Source organism: Lipotes vexillifer, unplaced genomic scaffold (assembly GCF_000442215.2).
Source record: "Lipotes vexillifer unplaced genomic scaffold, Lipotes_vexillifer_v1.1 scaffold1329, whole genome shotgun sequence".
NCBI lineage: Eukaryota > Metazoa > Chordata > Mammalia > Artiodactyla > Lipotidae > Lipotes > Lipotes vexillifer.
In genome coordinates this window covers 1,813,747-1,834,960 of record NW_006797566.1, presented here as the reverse complement: position 1 = coordinate 1,834,960, position 21,214 = coordinate 1,813,747, and the positions used below count along the sequence as shown (strand labels likewise).

General features: G+C 37.2%; 1 protein-coding gene across 1 annotated transcript in view; it reads left to right on the top strand.

Annotated features, from left to right (window-relative positions):
* The window catches only part of COPG2 (coat protein complex I subunit gamma 2), a 138,795-nt gene that overhangs the window by 67,670 nt on the left and 49,911 nt on the right, over positions 1-21,214 (top strand). The window contains exons 10-12 of the mRNA XM_007469719.1: positions 3,656-3,789; positions 4,733-4,800; positions 13,438-13,626. Of these exons, the coding sequence (XP_007469781.1) occupies positions 3,656-3,789; positions 4,733-4,800; positions 13,438-13,626 (391 nt within the window). The remainder of the gene's footprint in view (positions 1-3,655; positions 3,790-4,732; positions 4,801-13,437; positions 13,627-21,214) is intronic.

The window sequence follows — 21,214 nt, the reverse complement described above, 5'->3', positions numbered from 1 at the left end:
GGGTTTGTCATAAATGATTTTTATTATGTTGAGATGTATTCCCCCTATACCCACTTCAGTGAGAGTTTTCATCATGAATGGATGTTGAATTTTATCACATGCCTTTTCTACATCTATTGAGATGATCATGTGGTTTTTGTCGTTTCTTTTGTTGATGTGGTATATCACATTGATTGATTTGCATATGTTGAACCATCTTTGTGACCCTGGTAAGAATCCAACTTGATCATGGTGTATGATCCTTTTTATGTGTTGTTGGAGTTGGCTTGCTTAAATTTTGTTAAGGACTTTTGCGTCTCTATTTGTCAAAGTTATTGGCCAGTCATTTTCTTTTTTTTTGTAGTGTCTTTGTTTTTGGTATCAGGGTGATGGTGGCTGCATAAACTGACTTTGGGAGTGTTTCCTCCTCTTAAATCTTTTGGAATAATTTGAAAAGGATAGGTATATGTTCCTCTTTGTATGTTTGGTTGAATTCCCCAGTTAAGCCATGTGGTCCTGGATTTTGTTTGTGGGGAGTTTTTTTAGTTTCTTTGTTTGTTTTTTAATTACAGATTCTATTTCACTTCTAGTGATTGGTCTGTTCAAATTATGTTTCTTCTTGATTCAATTCTGGCTGACTGTATGTTTCTAAAACCTTTTCTGTTTCTTCTTGGTTGTTCAATTTGTTGGTTTATAACTGTTCATAGTATTTTCTTATGATTTTTTGTATTTCTGCAGTATTGGTTGTTATTTCTCATTTCTTATTTTGTTTATTTAGGTCTTCTCTCTTTTCTTCTTGTTAGTCTGGCTAGAGGTTTGTCGATTTTTTTATCCTTTCAAAAAACCAGCTCTTGGTTTTATTGAGCTTTTCCATTGTTGTTTTGATCTCTATTTTATTTATTTCCTCTCTGATCTTTATTATTTCCTTCCTTCTAATGACTTTGGCTTTTGTTTATTTTTCTTTTTTCTAATTCTTTTAGGTGGTAGGTTAGGTTATTTGCTTGAGATTTTACTTGTTGCTCGAGAAAGGCCTGTATTGCTCTGAATTTCCCTCTTTGAATTACTTCTGCTGCATCACATAGATTTTGTAAGGTTGTGTTTTCATTGTCGTTTGTCTGGAGGTGTTTTCTGATTTCCTCTTTGTTGACTCATTGGTTTTTTAGTAGGATGTTGTTTAGTCTCCATGTGATTTTTTTTCCCCATTTTTCTTTCTGTGGTTGATTTCTAGTTTGATACTGTTGTGGTCAGAAAAGATGCTTGAAATAATTTCTGTCTTCTTAAATTCATTGAGGCTTGTTTTGTGTCCTTCTGTGTGGTCTATCCTAGAGAATGTTCCATGAGCACTTGAAAAGAATGTGTATTTTGTTTGTTTTTTGTTTTTGTTTTTTTTGGATGAAGTGTCCTGTAGATACCAATTAAGTACATCCATTCTGTTGTGTCATTTAGGATCTCTCTTGCCTTATTGATTTTCTGTCTGAAAGATCTGTCCATTGATGTCAGTGGGGTGTTAAAGTCTCCTACTATTATTGTATTCCTGTCAATTTCTCCCTTTAGGTCTGTTAGTATTTATTTTGTATATTTAGGTGTTCCTACATTGGGTGCATATATATGTTAACAAGTGTAATGTCCTCTTCTTGTATTAATCCCTTTATCATTATATAGTGTCCTACTTTGTCTTTCTTTTTGGACTTTGTTTTAAAGTCTGTTTTGTCTTATATGAATATCGCTACCCCTGCTTTCTTATTGTTTCCATTTGCATGAAATATCTTTTTCTATCCCCTCACTTTCAATCTATGTGTGACTTTTGCCCTAAAGTGAGTCTCCTGTAGGCAGCATATTGTAGGTACTTGTTTTTTTTAATCTTAGCAGCTTTGAAATTTTTATTCTAGTTATGCACTTTCCAAATCCAGAGTTTCTATTTGGTTCCTTAAAAGAAAAAACAACTCATTTTTTCCTCTTTATTGATACTCTCTCTTGGGTGAGGTATGATTGTCATGCCTTTAACTTTTTAATTCCCTTTAATTCTTTAGATATGGTTTCTTTTGCTTCTTTGAACATATTTATATTAGTTGACTTAAAGGCTTTGCCTAGTAAATCCAACGTCTGGGCTCCCTCAAGAATAATTTCTATTGACTGCTTTTTTTCACTATATATGGGCCATACCTCACTATTTCTTAGTGTGTCATAGCTTTTTGTCAAAAACTGGATATTTAATATACTGTGGTAACTGACAATCTTTATTTCCCCCTTTTCCATTCTCAGTTTGTTTTTGTTGCTGTTTGTTGTTGTTGTTTGTTTAGTGACTTTCCTGGACTAATTCTGCAGTCCTTATTCTTTGTCATGTGTGGCTACTGAAGTCTGCTTGGTTAGCTGAGTCTTCGGATAATGATTTGACAGATTTTCTTAAATGCTTTTGACCAACATGTCTCCCATCTTTTTTTCAGTGGGCATTTTGTGTGTTGGGGTATGCATAACTGTGCCTTAGTCTTCCCTTCCTAATTGTGCAGAAACTCAAAGTCAAGCATGGGTGAGAGGCTAGAGCCCTGTAAGCTCTTTCCTGGGTATTTTCATAGCCTTCTAGATCCCCAGAAATATATCAAATTAAAGCCCCTTATGGGCATCTCATTTCTTAGATTTTCTTTTTAAGTTTTTTTGGCCAGACTCTTGTTTGCGCCAACTAGAATCAGTACCTGTGGCAACTGCAGTGTTAAGCAATTGCCGCTGTTTTTTGGGAGACAAACCTCCTGGGGATAGGGCTTTCCTCACTGAATGTCCTCAGAGTTAGATGAAATAAAAATTAGCTTTGGGGAATTCCCTGGTTTGGACTCCATGCTTCCACTGTAGAGTGCATGGGCTTGACCCCTGGTTGGGGAACTGAGATCCCACATGCTGTGTAGTACAGCCAAAAAATTAGCTTCATGAATGGGGCTTTTTTAAGGAGTATCATTCAGGTCAAGTAGTGAGAGTGCTCTGGGAACAGGGCTTTTGATGGTGCTCCAAATTCATCTGCCTCCTTCAGTGGCTACTAGGCTGCTGGCTTTCATAGCTAGTGTGGTTTGGAGGCCCTGGTTTCCAAGGCTACAATGAAGCTGGGAAGAGGGTATGAAATAGAGCAAGTTAAAATACCAGAAAGCTTACTGTTCTTATGAAGATTCAGCTGTTCCTCTTGAATAAATGTTCCTAGGATTGTTGCAATCCTTTAGCTAACTTCTAGAGTGCTGAAAAAGTTGATTTTGAAAATTTACACCAGTATTCTCATTGCTTTTATGGAGGAGTGTATTTTCAGAGGTCCTTCATTCATAATTCCAAAAGTGCTTCTCATTCTGTCTTTGCTTTTTTTAAAAAAAAAAATATTTATTTATTTGGTCGCGCCAGGTCTTAGTTGCGGCTCGTGGGCTTGTTAGTTGCAGCTTGTGGGCTTGTTAGTTGCAGCTCACTGGCTCCTTAGTTGCAGCACACAGGCTCCTTAGTTGTAGCATATGAACTCTCAGTTGCGGCATGCATGTGGGATCTAATTCCCTGACCAGGGATTGAACCCAGGCCCCCTGCATTGGGAGCATGGAGTCTTAACCACTGTGCCACCAGGGAAGTCCCCCTGTCTGTGCTTTTAGCCACTGTGCACATCGCCTCTGTTCTTTATGATATCTAATTATGGCCTGTGTATATTTATTGTCAGCCATGAAAGTCCAGTCTTCGATTTCATTGAGAGCTGCTTGCGAAATAAACATGAAATGGTTATTTATGAAGCTGCTTCAGCTATCATCCATCTTCCTAACTGTACTGCAAGGGAGTTGGCACCTGCTGTTTCAGGTTAGTTGTATATTTGATAACTGGCTTTTGTTTATTTTCTTATGTTTTTGTTTTAAGTTCCATAGGTCTACAGAATAGGTATTTTTGAACCTTAGCTCTGTATATATAGTTTTTACATTTTGATACATAAATGATTTATTTTAGCTGTTTTTTAGTTACATTTGTACCTCCATATTCTTGGGTTCCACATCCCACCAATTCAACCCAATCGATTCACAGTTGGTTGAATCCTCAGATGTGGAACCTGAAGATACCAAGGGCTGATTGTGCTACACCATTTTATATAAGGGTCTTTAGCATCCCCAGATTTTGGTATCTGCCAGGGGTCCTGGAAGGTCTGGGGTCCAGTATCCTGCAGATATGGAGGGGTGACTGTATTTCTTTTTCTGAAGTTATCATTTCCCCATATTAAAAAATTTAAGTTTTTACTTAGAAAACAAGTAACTTTAATGCATTCAGTTCTCCATGTTTAAAAAACCCATTTACTCTTACAACCATAAATATTCCTACTCTTTAAATTCAGATATTAATGGGTATATTAACTTTTTTAGGAAAAAAATAAACTTTGTTTCCTATATTTAAAGTTTTTATAGCTCAACAAAAAGTACTTTTTCTATTTTTGATGATGTATTTTTCATGTGATTTTTTTTTTTTTTGGCGGTATGCGGGCCTCTCACTGTTGTGGCCTGTCCCATTGCGGAGCACAGGCTCCGGACACGCAGGCTCAGCGGCCATGGCTCACAGGCCCAGCCGCTCGCATCTCCTGCATCGGCAGGCGGACTTTCAACAACTGCTCCACCAGGGAAGCCCCATGTGAATTTTTGATGCTGTCATCTAATTTCCTTATGCGTATTTTGAATGTGATTCTTCACGTACTGTATTTTCAGAAACATGCTATATGTTGAAATGAGCTATGTTCACAGTGACCTTTTCTCTTTCCTAGTTCTTCAGCTTTTCTGTAGTTCTCCTAAGCCAGCTTTGAGATATGCAGCTGTGAGGACCTTGAACAAGGTAGGTGTTCCTTTGCTAACTATTGACTTGTATCAATGTTCAATTGAGAAACATTAAATATGAAGCATTTGGCTTTCTGTCCAAGGTTAGTAGATATGATTTATGGGCTTCATTTCTGTAGCACCTCACTTGTATTTGCAGCTTTAGATGTGGCCATTTATACTATTATTCATGTGCTCAATAGCCACATGTAGTTAGTGACTATCATATTAGACACTGCAGATATAGAATATTTCTGTCATTGCAAGAAGTTCTCTTGGAGAGTGCTGGTCTATAGCAACAGTATCCAATAGAAATACTATGTGAGTCACATATGCAATTTTAAACTTTATTGTAAACACATTAAATTCTTTATGATGGGATTAATTTTAAACATATTTTATTTACCCTAACATTTATAAAATTTATCAGTGTGATCAGTATAAAATTATTAGAGATATATTTTATCTTCTGTTTTTTCATACTAAGTCTTTGATACCTGGTGTATATTTTGTATTTACAGCATACCTCTGTTTGGAATAACCACATTTCAAAGGCTTAGTAGTCACATATGGTTATTGGCTACCATATTGGACAGCATAAATCTAGAGGATAGAGTGCAGAAACACAGAATGAATTAAATAACTATAAAATTTTTATTTTATTTATTTATGTTTTAAAATATTTATTTATGTGGCTGTGCTGGGTCTCAGTTGCGGTAGGCAGGCTTCTTAGTTGTGGCTTACCAGCTCCTTAGTTGTGGCTCGCTGGCTTCCTAGTTGTGGCATGTGAACTCTTAGTTGTGGCATGCATGTGGGATCTAGTTCCCTGACCAGGGATCAAACCTAGGCCCCCTGCATTGGGAGTGCGAAGTCCCAACCACTGTGCCACCAGGGAAGTCCCTAAAAATTTTAAATGAAAGTTTAATGTTGTGGAATAATGGTCTAATGTAATATGTGGTCGACTAAATCAATTGTATTAAAAACTGGAGGAGAGAGAAATTTAGAGCAGCCATGGAAGGAGGCTTTATAGAACAATATGAATTGTATTTTGAAGAGTTGATATTGGTCCACATTCCTTCATCTATAATCTTGGGACCAGATGTATCTCAGAAATCAGTATTTTGAGAATTTTAGAGAGATAATATGGTGCCATCTCTTATATTAATACTAACCCCTTTGGGCCTAGAGCAGTTAGACACATTAGACATGTTAATATTTCTGCTTTATACATATGACTATCCTCACTACATGGAATAAATTAAGAGTTTTACATGAGTTTGGGTCATTTTTTGCTGCTAAGTGAATTCTGATGGCAATACTTTGCTGAGTTTTCAGAATTTTAGCATTATGGGTAAAGGATTCTATACCAGTATTGGATTAGGCAGAGAGGCAAACATCATCAACAAAAGCAAACAAGCAGGACAATGACAGACATGTTTTAGTGACCATGAGCAATCCAGTTTTGTTGCAGTTTGCTTGCTTAAAGACAGAAGTGTTTTATAAGTGGTAAGATATTACATTTAAGTGTCTTTGAGTAGTGTTTATCATTCTAGGTCCTACTCTTAGATATTCTAAAATCTAGTAGAATAGATAACCATGAACACATGTACTATAAGGACAAAGAGGCCAACTGTAATAAAAGACAGACTATGATATTGTTATAAAGGTTATAGAAACCTAGGAAGACAAAGTGCTGTGCTATACTGTAACTAGCAGTTAATCATTTATAAAATGATATATCATATCTTATTTATTAGAAACATTCATCTTGAAACAATTTTCTTTTAATGTATGTTTTCCCATTTAGATTTTAAAAAGCCATTTACCTTAATTAAAATTTCTGACCAGTCCCTCCCATCAAGCCTCTTAGATAGCCTCATCCACCACAGGGCAGAGAACAGAAGCAAGAAGACCTACAGTCCTGCAGCCTGTGGAAAAAAACCACATTCACAGAAAAGTACACAAGATGAAAAGACAGAGGGCTATGTACCAGATGAAGGAACAAGATAAAACCCAAGAAAAACAACTAAATTAAGTGGAGATAGGCAACTTTCCAAAATAAGAATTCAGAATAATGATAGTGAAGATGATCCAGGTCCTCAGAAAAACAATGGAGGCAAAGATTGAGAAAATGCAAGAAATGTTTAACAAAGACCTAGAAGAATTAAAGAACAAACAAACAGAGATGAACAATACAATAACTGAAATGAAAACTACACAAGAAGGAGTCAATAACAGAAAAACTGAGGCAGAACAGATAAGTGACCTGGAAGACAGAATGGTGGAATTCACTGCTGCGAAACAGAATAAAGAAAAAAGAATGAAAAGAAATGAAGACAGCCTAAGAGACCTCTGGGACAACATTAAACGCAAGAACATTCGCATTATAGGGGTCCCAGAAAGAGAAGAGAGAAAGGACCAGAGAAAATATTTGAAGAGATAATAGTTGAAAACGTCCCTAACATGGGAAAGGAAATGGCCACCCAAGTCCAGGAAGCACAGAGAGTCCCAGGCAGGATAGACCCAAAGAGAAACATGCCGAGACACATAGTAATCAAATTGGCAAAAATTAGAGACAAAGAAAAATTACTGAAAGCAGCAAGGGAAAAACGACAAATAACATACAAGGGAACTCCCATAAGGTTAACAGCTGATTTCTCAGCAGAAACTCTACAGGACAGAAGGGAGTGGCATGATATACTTAAAGTGATGAAAGGGAAGAACCTACAACCAAGATTACTCTACCCGGCAAGGATCTCATTCAGATTCGATGGAGAAACTAAAACGTTTACAGATAAGCAAAAGCTGAGAGAATTCAGCACCACCAAACCAGCTCTACAACAAATGCTAAAGGAACTTCTCTAAGTGGGAAACAAAAGAGGAGAAAAGGACCTACAAAAACAAACCCAAAACAATTAAGAAAATGGTCATAGGAACATACATATCAATAATTACCATAAATGTGAATGGATTAAATGCTCCAACCAAAAGACATAGTCTTGCTGAATGGATACAGAAACAAGACCCATATATATGCTGTCTACAAGAGACCCACTTCAGACCTAGGGACACATACAAACTGAAAGTGAGGGGATGGAAAAAGATATTCCATGCAAGTGGAAATCGAAAGAAAGCTGGGGTAGCAATACTCATATCAGATAAAATAGACTTTAAAATAAGAATGTTATAAGAGACAAAGAAGGACACTACATAATGATCAAGGGATCAATCCAAGAAGATATAACAATTATAAATATATATGTACCCAGCATAGGATCACCTCAATACATAAGGCAACTGCTAACGGCTATAAAAGAAGAAATCAACAGTTAGCACAGTAATAGTGGGGGACTTTCACACCTCACTTACACCAATGGACAGATCATCCAAAATGAAAATAAATAAGGAAACAGAAGTTTTAAGTGACACAATAGACCAGATGGATTTAATCAATATTTATAGGACATTCCATCTAAAAAGAGCAAGATTACACTTTCTTCTCAAGTGCACACACAACATTCTCCAGGATAGATCACATCTTGGGTCACAAATCAAGCCTCAGTAAATTTAAGAATATTGAAATCATATCAAGCATCTTTTCTGACCACAACGCTATGAGATTAGAAATGAATTACAGGGAAAAAAATGTAAAAAACAGAAACACACAGAGGCTAAACAATACGTTACTAAATAACCAAGAGATCACTGAAGAAATCAGAGGAAATCAAAAAATACCTAGAGACAAATGACAGTGAAAACACGAAGGTCCAAAACCTATGGGGTGCAGCAAAAGCAGTTCTAAGAGGGAAGTTTATAGCTATACAAGCCTACCTCAAGAAACAAGAAAAATCTCAAAAAAGCAATCTCACCTTACACCTAAAGGAACGAGAGAAAGAAGAATAAACAAAACCCAAAGTTCGCAGAAGGAAAGAAATAATAAAGATCAGAGGAGAAATAAATGAAGTAGAAACAAAGAAAACAATAGCAAAGATCAATTAAAACTAAAAGCTGGCTCTTTGAGAAGACAAACAAAATAGATAAACCATTAGCCAGACTCATCAAGAAAAAGAGGTAGAGGACTCAAATCAATAAAATTAGAAATGAAAAAGGAGAAGTTACAACAGACACCACAGAAATACAAAGCATCCTAAGAGACTACTACAAGCAACTCTATGCCAATAAAATGGACAACCTGGAATAAATGGACAAATTCTTAGAAAGGTATAACCTTCCAAGACTGAACCAGGAAGAAACAGAAAATATGAAAAGACTAATCACAAGTAATGAAATTGAAATTGTGATTAAAAATCTTCCAACATGGCTTCCCTGGTGGCGCAGTGGTTGAGAGTCGCCTGCTGATGTAGGGGACACAGGTTCGTGCCCCAGTCTGGGATGATCCCACGTGCCACGGAGCAGCTGGGCCGTGAGCCATGGCCACTGAGCCTGCATGTCCAGAGCCTGTGCTCTGCAACGGGAAAGGCCACAACAATGAGAGGCCCGTGTACTGGAAAAAAAAAAAAAAATCTTCCAACAAACAAAAGTCCTGGACCAGATGGCTTCACAGGTGAATTCTATCAAACATTTAGAGAAGAGCTAACACCCATCCTTCTCAAACTCTTCCAAAAAATTGTAGAGGAGGGAACACTCGCAAACTCATTCTGTGAGGCCACCATCACCCTGATACCAAAACCAGACAAAGATACTACAAAAAAAGAAAATTACAGACCAATATCACTGATGAATATAGATGCAAACATCCTCGTAAAAATATTAGCAAACAGAATCCAACAACACATTAAAAGGATCATACACCATGATCAAGTGGGATTTATCCCAGGGATGCAAGGATTCTTCAATATACGCAAATAAATCAATGTGATACACCATATTAACAAATTGAAGAATAAAAACCATATGATCATCTCAATAGATGCAGAAAAAGCTTTTGACAAAATTCAACACCCATTTATGATAAAAACTCTCCAGAAAGGGCATAGAGGGAACCTACCTCAACATAATAAAGGCCATATATGACAAACCCACAGGAAACATCATTCTCAATGGTGAAACACTGAAAGCATTTCCTCTAAGATCAGGAACAAGACAAGGATGTCCACTCTCACCACTGTTATTCAACATGGCTTTGGAAGTCCTAGCCATGGCAATCAGAGAAGAAAAAGAAATAAAAGGAAAAGAAATTGGAAAAGAACAAGTAACACTGTCACTGTTTGCAGATGACATGATACTATACATAGAGAATCCTAAAGATGCCACCAGAAAACTACCAGAGCTAATCAATGAATTTGGTAATGTTGCAGGATACAAAATTAATGCACAGAAATCTCTTGCATTCCTATACACTAATGATGAAAAATCTGAAAGAGAAATTAAGGAAACACTCGCATTTACCATTGCAACATAAAGAATAAAATACTTAGGAATAAACCTACCTAGGGAGAAAAAAGACCTGTATGCAGAAAACTATAAGACACTGATGAAAGAAATTAAAGATGATACCAACAGATGGTGAGATATGCCTTGTTCTTGGATTGGAAGAATCAATTTTGTGAAAATGACTATACTACCCAAACCAATCTACAGATTCAATGCAATCCCTCTCAAATTACCAATGGCATTTTTTACCTAACTAGAACAAAGTAATCTTAAAATTTGTGGAGACACAAAAGACCCTGAATAGCCAAAGCAGCCGTGAAGGAAAACAGCAGAGCTGGAGGAATCAGACTCCCTGACTTCAGACTATACTACAGACCTACAGTAATCAAGACAATATAGTACTGCCACAAGAAAAGAAACATAGATCAGTGGAACAAGATAGAAAGCCCAGAGATAAACCCACACACCTATGGTCAACTAACCTATGACAAAGGAGGCAAAGATAAACAATGGAGAAACGACAGTCACTTCAATAAGTGGTGCTGGGAAAACTGGACAGCTACATGTAAAAGAATCAAATTAGAACACTCCCTAACACCATACACAAAAATAAACACAAAATGGATTCGAGGTCTTCTCTGGTGGTGCAGTGGTTGAGAGTCCGCCTGCCGCTGCATGGGACACGGGTTCATGCCTCGGTCTGGGAGGATCTCACATGCCACAGAGTGGCTGGGCCCGTGAGCCATGGCCGCTGAGACTGCACTTCCGGGGCCTGTGCTCCGCAATGGGAGAGGCCACAACAGTGAGAGGCCCGTGTACCGAAAAAAAAAAAAAAAAAAATGGATCCAAGACCTAAATGTAAGCCCAGACACTATAAAACTCTTTAGAGGAAAACATAGGAAGAACACTCTTTGACATAAATCATAGCAAGATCTTTTTTGATCCACGTCCTAGAGTAATGGAAATAAGAACAAAAATAATCAAATGGGACCTAATGAAACTTCAAAGTTTTTTGCACAGCAAAGGAAACCATAAACAAGACGAAAAGACAACCCTCAGAATGGGAGAAAATATTCACAAACGAATCAATGGACAAAGAATTAATCTCCAAAATGTATAAACAGCTCATGCAGCTCAATGTTAAACAAACAACCCAATCCAAAAATGGGTAGAAGACCTAAATAGACCTTTCTCCAAAGGAGACATGCAGATGGCGAAGAAGCACATGAAAAGCTGCTCATCACTAATTATTAGAGAAATGCAAATCAAAACCACAGTGAGGGATCACCTCACACCAGTTAGAACACACATCATCAGAAAATATACAAACAGCAAATGCTGGAGAGGGTGTGGAGAAAAGGGAGCCCTCTTGCACTGTTGGTGGGAATGTAAATTGATACAGCCACTATGGAGAACAGTATGGAGGTTCCTTAAAAAACTAAATCTAGAATTACCATAAGATCCAGCAATCCCACTACTGGGCATATACCCAGAGAAAACCATAATTCAAAAAGACACATGCACCCCAATGTTTATGGCAGCACTATTTATAATAGCCAGGCATGGAAGCACCCTAAATGCCCATCTACAAAGGAATGGATAAAGAAGATGAGGTACATATATACAATGGAATATTACTCAGCCACAAAAAGGAACAAAATTGAGTCATTTCTTGAGACATGGATGGATCTAGAGACTGTCTAGAGAGTGAAGTAAGTCAGAAAGAGAAAAACAAGTATCGTATATTAACGCATATATGTGGAACCTAGAAAAATGGTACAGATGATCCGGTTTGCAGGGTAGAAGTTGAGACACAGATGTAGAGAACAAACATGGAAACCAAGGGGGGAGAACTGCGGTGGGGTGGGGATGGTGGTGTGCTGAATTGGGCGATTCAGATTGACATGTATACACTGATGTGCATAAAACTGATGACTAATAAGAACCTGCAGTATAAAAAAACAAAGAAACAAATAGAAAAACAATAATAAACTTTCTTTGGGTTATTTGTATGGAAATATGTCAATATAAATGTTTCAAACATTACATGAAATTTCTAAAAATCTTATGTGTTCTGGTATAATGTTATAAGTCATAATTCTAGTTATTACTTTAAAATGTGTATCTCAGAAATAACTAAATTTCCTTGTCAATTGCATTATTATGAACTTTCATCAAATCTTTAACCGTGGTCATTTTTTTAAAATTAATTAATTTTTAGCTGTGTTGGGTCTTCATTTCTGTGCGAGGGCTTTCTCTAGTTGTAGCAAGCGGGGGCCACTCTTCATCGCAGTACGTGGGCCTCTCACTATCGCAGCCTCTCTTGTTGCGGAGCACAGGCTCCAGACGTGCAGGCTCAGTAGTTGTGGCTCACGGGCCTAGTTGCTCCGCGGCATGTGGGATCTTCCCAGACCAGGGCTCGAGCCCGTGTCCCCTGCATTAGCAGGCAGATTCTCAACCAGTGCACCACCAGGGAAGCCCCAACCGTGGTCATTTTTAAGTCTTTTGTCATTTACAGACAGTTGTGGGTGTACTCTGATGCTTTCACAAACATGTTCCTATAAAAGAGTTTCATCTTGAAGGAATTCATGGAAAAGACTCTGACAAGTACAGGTTTCTGGTAACTGACTATACTGCTGAACTGAATGAATAAGCATTTTCAGAACTCTAATGGAAAACTTATGAATTCATAAAAGTGCTAACAAAAGATCAAGATGAAAAAAAATTAATTACATGGGACTGAGTGAACTGAAGAGGATATAATTCTTGTGACTTTCTGTTTGAATAATAAAAAAAAAAAATCCCACAAGGATTCAGAGGCAAAAAATATACAAATCAATTTTCACTGCAAAGTAAAGGAGCTGTTACAGTGGAGGATTACTGGACTGAATGTCAATATTATGACATAGTATGAGTGTGTTTCATGTTTGGTAATTGCAATCATTGTTGCTTTTGTTGTGGTCATCCATTTACAATGCTTGGTGTCAGTTTATTTATCTCTTGTAAAAATAAAATACATTGTGTGTGTGTGTGTGAGTTGTGAAAAAACAGGGAAACTTTTAAATTCCTGATTCTGGTTTTGCACAACTGTATAATTAATGGTGATGATCATATTATAAGGGGAGGCCCAAATAGAAATTACAAATAAAGGAAATAAAATTCCATTTAAAAAAATTTTTCTATTTTCGTCTTCTTTTATTTTTTAAAGTTCTGGTCTTTATCAGTGGCAATTTGCTGAATTTTTTTCATGCCCTTTGGCCAGGTGGCAATGAAGCACCCCTCTGCTGTTACTGCCTGCAATCTGGACTTAGAAAACTTGATCACAGACTCAAACAGAAGCATTGCTACACTGGCCATTACTACACTCCTCAAAACAGGAAGTGAGAGCAGTGTGGACAGGCTCATGAAGCAGATATCATCCTTTGTGTCTGAAATCTCAGATGAGTTCAAGGTAAGAGTTTAAATATGAGCATGTTTTCTCCCAGTCTCTGGCTTACCTATTTCATTTCTTTTTTTTTAATTTCAATAAATTTTATTTGCTTTTTAAAAATATATATCTTATTAAAAATAGAGATGTACATGACATATATATGAAGAACATAAATAAATCACCTAAAAAACAGCTACAAATTATCCACAATCTCAATACCCCAGAACAACTTTATGATATTTGTTAAATATGATTCCAAATATAGCTCTGTATATGTGCAGTTGGGTAAATGAATAGCAAGATATATTCAGAAAAAAATTAAGAGAAATATAATCATACTATGCATACTATTTTAAAATTAACAATATAAAAATATATTTTGAACTTTAAAAAGGAAAATAATTAAAACTGAAGTTAATTGTGAACTTCAAATAAGTATTTCTTTACACAAGACAATTTTATCTTTTTTTATTTTAAACATTTTATCAAGAAGGCACATTTTTTTTTAATACAGCAGGTTTTTATTAGTCATCAATTTTATGCACATCAGTGTATATGTGTCAATCCCAATCGCCCAATTTATCACACACCCCCCCACCCCCCGATGGCTTTACCCCATTGGTGTCCATACGTTTGTTCTCTAATTTCTGCCCTGCAGACTGGTTCATCTGTACCATTTTTCTAGGTTCCACATATATGCGCTAATAAACGATATTTGTTTTTCTCTTTCTGACTTACTTCACTCTGTATGACACTCTCTAGATCCATCCACGTCTCAACAAATGACCCAATTTCATTCCTTTTTGTGGCTGAGTAATATTCCATTGTATATATGTACCACATTTTCTTTATCCATTCCTCTGTAGATGGGCATTTAGGTTGATTCCATAACCTGGCTATTGTAAACAGTGCTGCAATGAACATTGGGGTGCATGTGTCTTTTTGAATTATGGTTTTCTCTGGGTATATGCCCAGTAGTGGGATTGCTGGATCATATGGTAATTCTAGTTTTAGTTTTTTAAGGAACCTCCATACTGTTCTCCATAGTGGCTGTATCAATTTACATTCCCACCAACAGTGCAAGAGGGCTCCCTTTTCTCCACACCCTCTCCAGCATTTGTTGTTTGTAGATTTTCTGATAATGTACATTCTAACTGGTGTGAGGTGATATCTCATTGTAGTTTTGATTTGCATTTCTCTAATAATTAGTGATGAACAGTTTTTCATGTGCTTCTTGGCCATCTGTATGTCTTTTTTGGAGAAAGGTCTATTTAGGTCTTCTGCCCATTTTGGATTGTTTGTTTTTTTAATGTTGAACTGCATGCACTGTTTATATATTTTGGAGATTAATCCTTTGTCTGTTGCTTCATTTGAAAATATTTTCTCCCATTCTGAGGGTTGTTTATTCGTCTTGTTTATGGTTTCCTTTGCTGTGCAAAAGCTTTGAAGTTTCATTAGGTCCCATTTGTTTATTTTTGTTTTTATTTCCATTACTGTAGGAGGGGGATCCAAAAAGATGTTGCTGTGATTTATGTCAAAGAGTGTTCTTCCTCTCTTTTCCTCCAAGAGTTTTATAGTGTCCGGTCTTACATTTAGGTCTCAAATCCATTTTGAGTTTATTTTTGTGTATGGTGTTAGGGAGTGTTCTAATTTGATTCTTTTACATGTAGCTGTCCAGTTTTCCCAGCACCACTTACTGAAGAGACTGTCTTTTCTCCATTGTATATCCTTGCCTCCTTTGTCAGGTTAGTTCATCATAGGTGCATGTGTTTATCTCTGGGCTTTCTATCTTGTTCCATTGATCTGTGTTTCTTTTCTTGTGCCAGTACCATGTTGTCTTGATTACTGTAGCTTTGTAGTATAGTCTGAAGTCAGAGAGTCCGATTCCTCCAGCTCCGTTTTTTCCCCTCAAGACTGCTTTGGCTATTCAGGGTCTTTTGTGACTCCATACAAATTTTAAGATTACTTTGTTCTAGTTACGTAAAAAATGCCATTGGTAATTTGATAGGGATTGCATTGAATCTGTAGATTGGTTTGGGTAGTATAGTCATTTTCACAATATTGATTCTTCCAATCCAAGAACACGGTATATCTCACCATGTGTTGGTATTACCTTTAATTTCTTTCATCAGTGTCTTATAGTTTTCTGCATACAGGTCTTTTTTCTCCCTAGGTAGGTTTATTCCTAAGTATTTTATTCTTTATGTTGCAGTGGTAAATGGGAGTGTTTCCTTAATTTCTCTTTCAGATTTTTCATCATTAGTGTATAGGAATGCAAGAGATTTCTGTGCATTAATTTTGTATCCTGCAACTTTACCAAATTCATTGATTAGCTCTGGTAGTTTTCTGGTGGCATTTTTAGGATTCTCTATGTATAGTATCATGTCATCTGCAAACAGTGACAGTTTTACTTCTTCTTTTCCAATTTGTATTCCTTTTATTTCTTTTTCTTCTCTGATTGCCGTGGCTAGGACTTCCAAAGCCATGTTGAATAACAGTGGTGAGAGTGGACATCCTTGTCTTGTTCCTGATCTTAGAGGAAATGCTTTCAGTGTTTCACCATTGAGAATGATGTTTCCTGTGGGTTTGTCATATATGGCCTTTATTATATTGAGGTAGGTTCCCTCTATGCCCTTTCTGGAGAGTTTTTATCATAAATGGGTGTTGAATTTTGTCAAAAGCTTTTTTGCACCTGTTGAGATGATCTTACGGTTTTTATTCTTCAATTTGTTAATATGGTGTATCACATTGATTTATTTGCGTATATTGAAGAATCCTTGCATCCCTGGGATAAATCCCACTTGATCATGGTGTATGATCCTGTTAATGTGTTGTTGGATTCTGTTTGCTAGTATTTTGTTGAGGATTTTTGCATCTATATTCATCAGTGATATTGGTCTGTAATTTTCTTTTTTTGTAGTATCTTTGTCTGGTTTTGGTATCAGGGTGATGGTGGCCTCACAGAATGAGTTTGGGAGTGTTCCTTCCTCCTCAATTTTTTGGAAGAGTTTGAGAAGGATGGGTGTTAGCTCTTCTCTAAATGTTTGATAGAATTCACCTGTGAAGCCATCTGGTCCAGGACTTTTGTTTGTTGGAAAAATTTTAATCACAGTTTCAATTTCATTACTTGTGATTAGTCTTTTCATATTTTCTGTTTCTTCCTGGTTCAGTCTTGGAAGGTTATACCTTTCTAAGAATTTGTCCATTTATTCCAGGTTGTCCATTTTATTGGCATAGAGTTGCTTGTAGTAGTCTCTTAGGATGCTTTGTATTTCTGTGGTGTCTGTTGTAACTTCTCCTTTTTCATTTCTAATTTTATTGATTTGAGTCCTCCCTCTTTTTCTTGATGAGTCTGGCTAATGGTTTATCTATTTTGTTTGTCTTCTCAAAGAGCCAGCTTTTAGTTTTAATTGATCTTTGCTATTGTTTTCTTTGTTTCTATTTCATTTATTTCTCCTCTGATCTTTATGATTTCTTTCCTTCTGCGAACTTTGGGTTTTGCTTATTCTTCTTTCTCTCGTTCCTTTAGGTGTAAGGTGAGATTGCTTTTTTGAGATTTTTCTTGTTTCTTGAGGTAGGCTTGTATAGCTATAAACTTCCCTCTTAGAACTGCTTTTGCTGCACCCCATAGGTTTTGGACCTTCGTGTTTTCACTGTCATTTGTCTCTAGGTATTTTTTGATTTCCTCTGATTTCTTCAGTGATCTCTTGGTTATTTAGTAACGTATTGTTTAGCCTCTGTGTGTTTCTGTTTTTTACATTTTTTTCCCTGTAATTCATTTCTAATCTCATAGCGTTGTGGTCAGAAAAGATGCTTGATATGATTTCAATATTCTTAAATTTACTGAGGCTTAATTTGTGACCCAGGATGTGATCTATCCTGGAGAATGTTCGTGCACACTTGAGAAGAAAATGTAATCTGCTGTTTTTGGATGGAATGTCCTATAAATATCAATTAAATCCATCTGGTCTTTTGTGTCACTTAAAACTTCTGTTTCCTTATTTATTTTCATTTTGGATGATCTGTCCATTGGTGTAAGTGAGGTGTGAAAGCCCCCCACTATTACTGTGTTACTGTTGATTTCCTCTTTTATAGCTGTTAGCAGTCGCCTTATGTATTGTGGTGCTCCTATGTTGGGTGCATATATATTTATAATTGTTATATCTTCTTCTTGGATTGATCCCTTGATCATTATGTTGTGTCCTTCCTTGTCTCTTGTAACTTTCTTAAAGTCTTTTATCTGATACGAATATTGCTACTCCAGCTTTCTTTTGATTTCCATTTGCATGGAATATCTTTTTCCATCCTCTCACTTTCAATCTGTATGTGTCCCTAGGTCTGAAGTGGTCTCTTGTAGACAGCATATATATGGGTGTTGTTTTTGTATCCATTCAGCAAGCCTGTGTCTTTTGGTTGGAGCATTTAATCCATTCACATTTAAGGTAATTATTGATATGTATGTTCCTATGACCATTTTCTTAATTGTTTTGGGTTTGTTTTTGTAGGTCCTTTTCTCCTCTTTTGTTTCCCACTTAGAGAAGTTCCTTTAGCATTTGTTGTAGAGCTGGTTTGGTGGTGCTGAATTCTCTCAGCTTTTGCTTATCTGTAAACATTTTAATTTCTCCATCGAATCTGAATGAGATGCTTGCGGAGTAGAGTAATCTTAGTTGTAGGTTCTTCCCTTTCATCACTTTAAGTATATCATGCCACTCCCTTCTGTCCTGTAGAGTTTCTGCTGAGAAATCAGCTGTTAACCTTATGGGAGTTCCCTTGTATGTTATTTGTCGTTTTTCCCTTGCTGCTTTCAGTAATTTTTCTTTGTCTCTAATTTTTGCCAATTTGATTACTATGTGTCTCGGCATGTTTCTCTTTGGGTCTATCCTGCCTGGGACTCTCTGTGCTTCCTGGACTTGGGTGGCCATTTCCTTTCCCATGTTAGGGACGTTTTCAACTATTATCTCTTCAAATATTTTCTCTGGTCCTTTCTCTCTTCTCTTTCTGGGACCCCTATAATGCGAATGTTCTTGCGTTTAATGTTGTCCCAGAGGTCTCTTAGGCTGTCTTCATTTCTTTTCATTCTTTTTTCTTTATTCTGTTTCGCAGCAGTGAATTCCACCATTCTGTCTTCCAGGTCACTTATCTGTTCTGCCTCAGTTTTTCTGTTATTGACTCCTTCTTGTGTAGTTTTCATTTCAGTTATTGTATTGTTCATCTCTGTTTGTTTGTTCTTTAATTCTTCTAGGTCTTTGTTAAACATTTCTTGCATTTTCTCAATCTTTGCCTCCATTGTTTTTCTGAGGACCTGGATCATCTTCACTATCATTATTCTGAATTCTTATTTTGGAAAGTTGCCTATCTCCACTTAATTTAGTTGTTTTTCTTGGGTTTTATCTTGTCCCTTCATCTGGTACATAGTGCTCTGCCTTTTCATCTTGTGTATTTTTCTGTGAATGTGGTTTTTTTCCCACAGGCTGCAGGATTGTAGTTCTTCTTGCTTCTGTCTGCCCTGTGGTGGATGAGGCTATCTAAGAGGCTTGTGCTAGTTTCCTGATGGGAGGGATTGGTGGTGGGGAGAGCTGACTGTTTCTCTGGTGGGCAGAGCTCAGTAAAACTTTAATCTGCTTGACTGTTGATGGGTGGGGCTGGGTTCCCTCCCTGTTGTTTGTTTGGCCTGAAGCCACCCACCACTGGAGCCTACCTGGGCTCTTTGGTGGGGCTAATGGCAGACTCTGGGAGGGCTCACACCAAGGAGTACTCCCAGAACTTCTGCTGCCAGGGTCCTTGTCCCCATGGTGATCTACAGCACCCCCCTCCTCTGCAGGAGACCCTACAACACTAGCAGGCAGGTCTGGTTCAGTCTCCCCTGGGGTCACTGCTCCTTCCCCTGGGTCCCAATGCACACACTACTTTGTGTGTGCCCTCCAAGAGTGGAGTCTCTGTTTCCCCCAGTCCTGTCAAAGTCCTGCTGTCAAATCCCACTAGCTTTCAAAGTCTGATTCTCTAGGAATTCCTCGTCCCATTGCCGGACCCCCAGGTTGGGAAGCCTGACATGGGGCTCAGAACCTTCACTCCAGTTGGTGGACTTCTGTGGTTTAAGTGTTCTCCAGTCTGTGAGTCACCCACCCAGCAGTTACGGGATTTGATTTTACTGTGATTGTGCCCCTCCTACCATCTCATTGTGGCTTCTCCTTTGTCTTTGGATGTGGGTTATCTTTTTTGGTGAGTTCCAGTGTTTTCCTGTCAGTGATTGTCCAGCAGCTAGTTGTGATTCTGGTGTTCTTACAAGAGGCAGTAAGAGCACGTCCTTCTACTCTGCCATCTTGTTTCAGTTCCCTATTTCGTTTCTTAACAGTTTCTTTTGGTGAGCAGAAGTTTTAAATTTTTATGAAGTCTAATTTATTAATTTTTTTCCTTCACAGTTATTGCTTCCTGTGTCCTAAAAATCTTTTGTCTATTTCCAAGTCTTAAAGATATTTTCCTATGTTTTATTGTAAATGTTTTACAGTTTTAGCTTTTACATTTTGGTCTATGATCCAACTTGAATTAATATTTGTGTGTGATAAGTTCAGTTTTTTTCCATACTGATTTCCACTCATTCTAGCATAATTTGTTTAAAACTCTTCTCTTTCCCCATTGGTGTGCCTTGGCATCTTTGTCTGAAAAGCAGCTAACCATATAATTGTAGGTGTATTTCTGGGATCCGTATCACATTCTATCGAACTATTTGGCAATCCTATGCCAGTACCTCACTGTATCGATTAATGTAGCTTTATAGTACCTCTTAAATGTGTGGTCTTCCAACTTTGTCCTTCTTTTTTTTTAATATTCTAGTTCCTATTTCCATATACAATTTAGAACCAGCTTATAATTTCTGTAAAACAAAGCCTTCTAGGATTGTGATTGAGGTTGTGTTGAATCTATAATCCATTCGAGGAGAATTGATAGCTTAATATTATTTATTCTTCCAGTTTATGAATATGGTGTACATCTCCCTTTATTTAGGTTTTCTTTGTTTTCCCTGAGCAGTGTTTTATAGCATATATTCTAGAGGTCTTGCACATCTTTTGTTAAATTAATGTATAAATATTTTATGCTTTTTAAATTCCATTTTATTAACATTTCTATTTCATTGTTTGCTACTAGTATATTAAAAATACTTTTTTGAGGCTTCCCTGGTGGTGCAGTGTTTGAGAGTCCGCCTGCCCATGCCGGGGACATGGGTTCATGCCGTGGTCTGGGAAGATCCCACATGCCGCGGAGCAGCTAGGCCCTTGAGCCATGGCTGCTGAGCCTGTGCGTCCGGAGCCTGTGCTCCGCAACGGGAGAGGCCACAACAGTGAGAGGCCCGCGTGCCGCAAAAAAAAAAAAAAAAAAATTCTTTTTTGTTTTTTAACTCTCCCATAATTCAGTATCCTTGCTGAGTCCCCTTATTGGTTCTAGTAGTTGTTATATGCATTCCTTAGGATTGTCCATATAAATAGTCATGTTATCTATGAATGGAGACATTTTTACTTCATTTCCAATCCAAATACCTTTCCTTTCTTTTTCTTGCCTTATTAAAATGACTGGGACTTCCAATACAGTGTTGAAGAGAACTGGTGAGAATGTG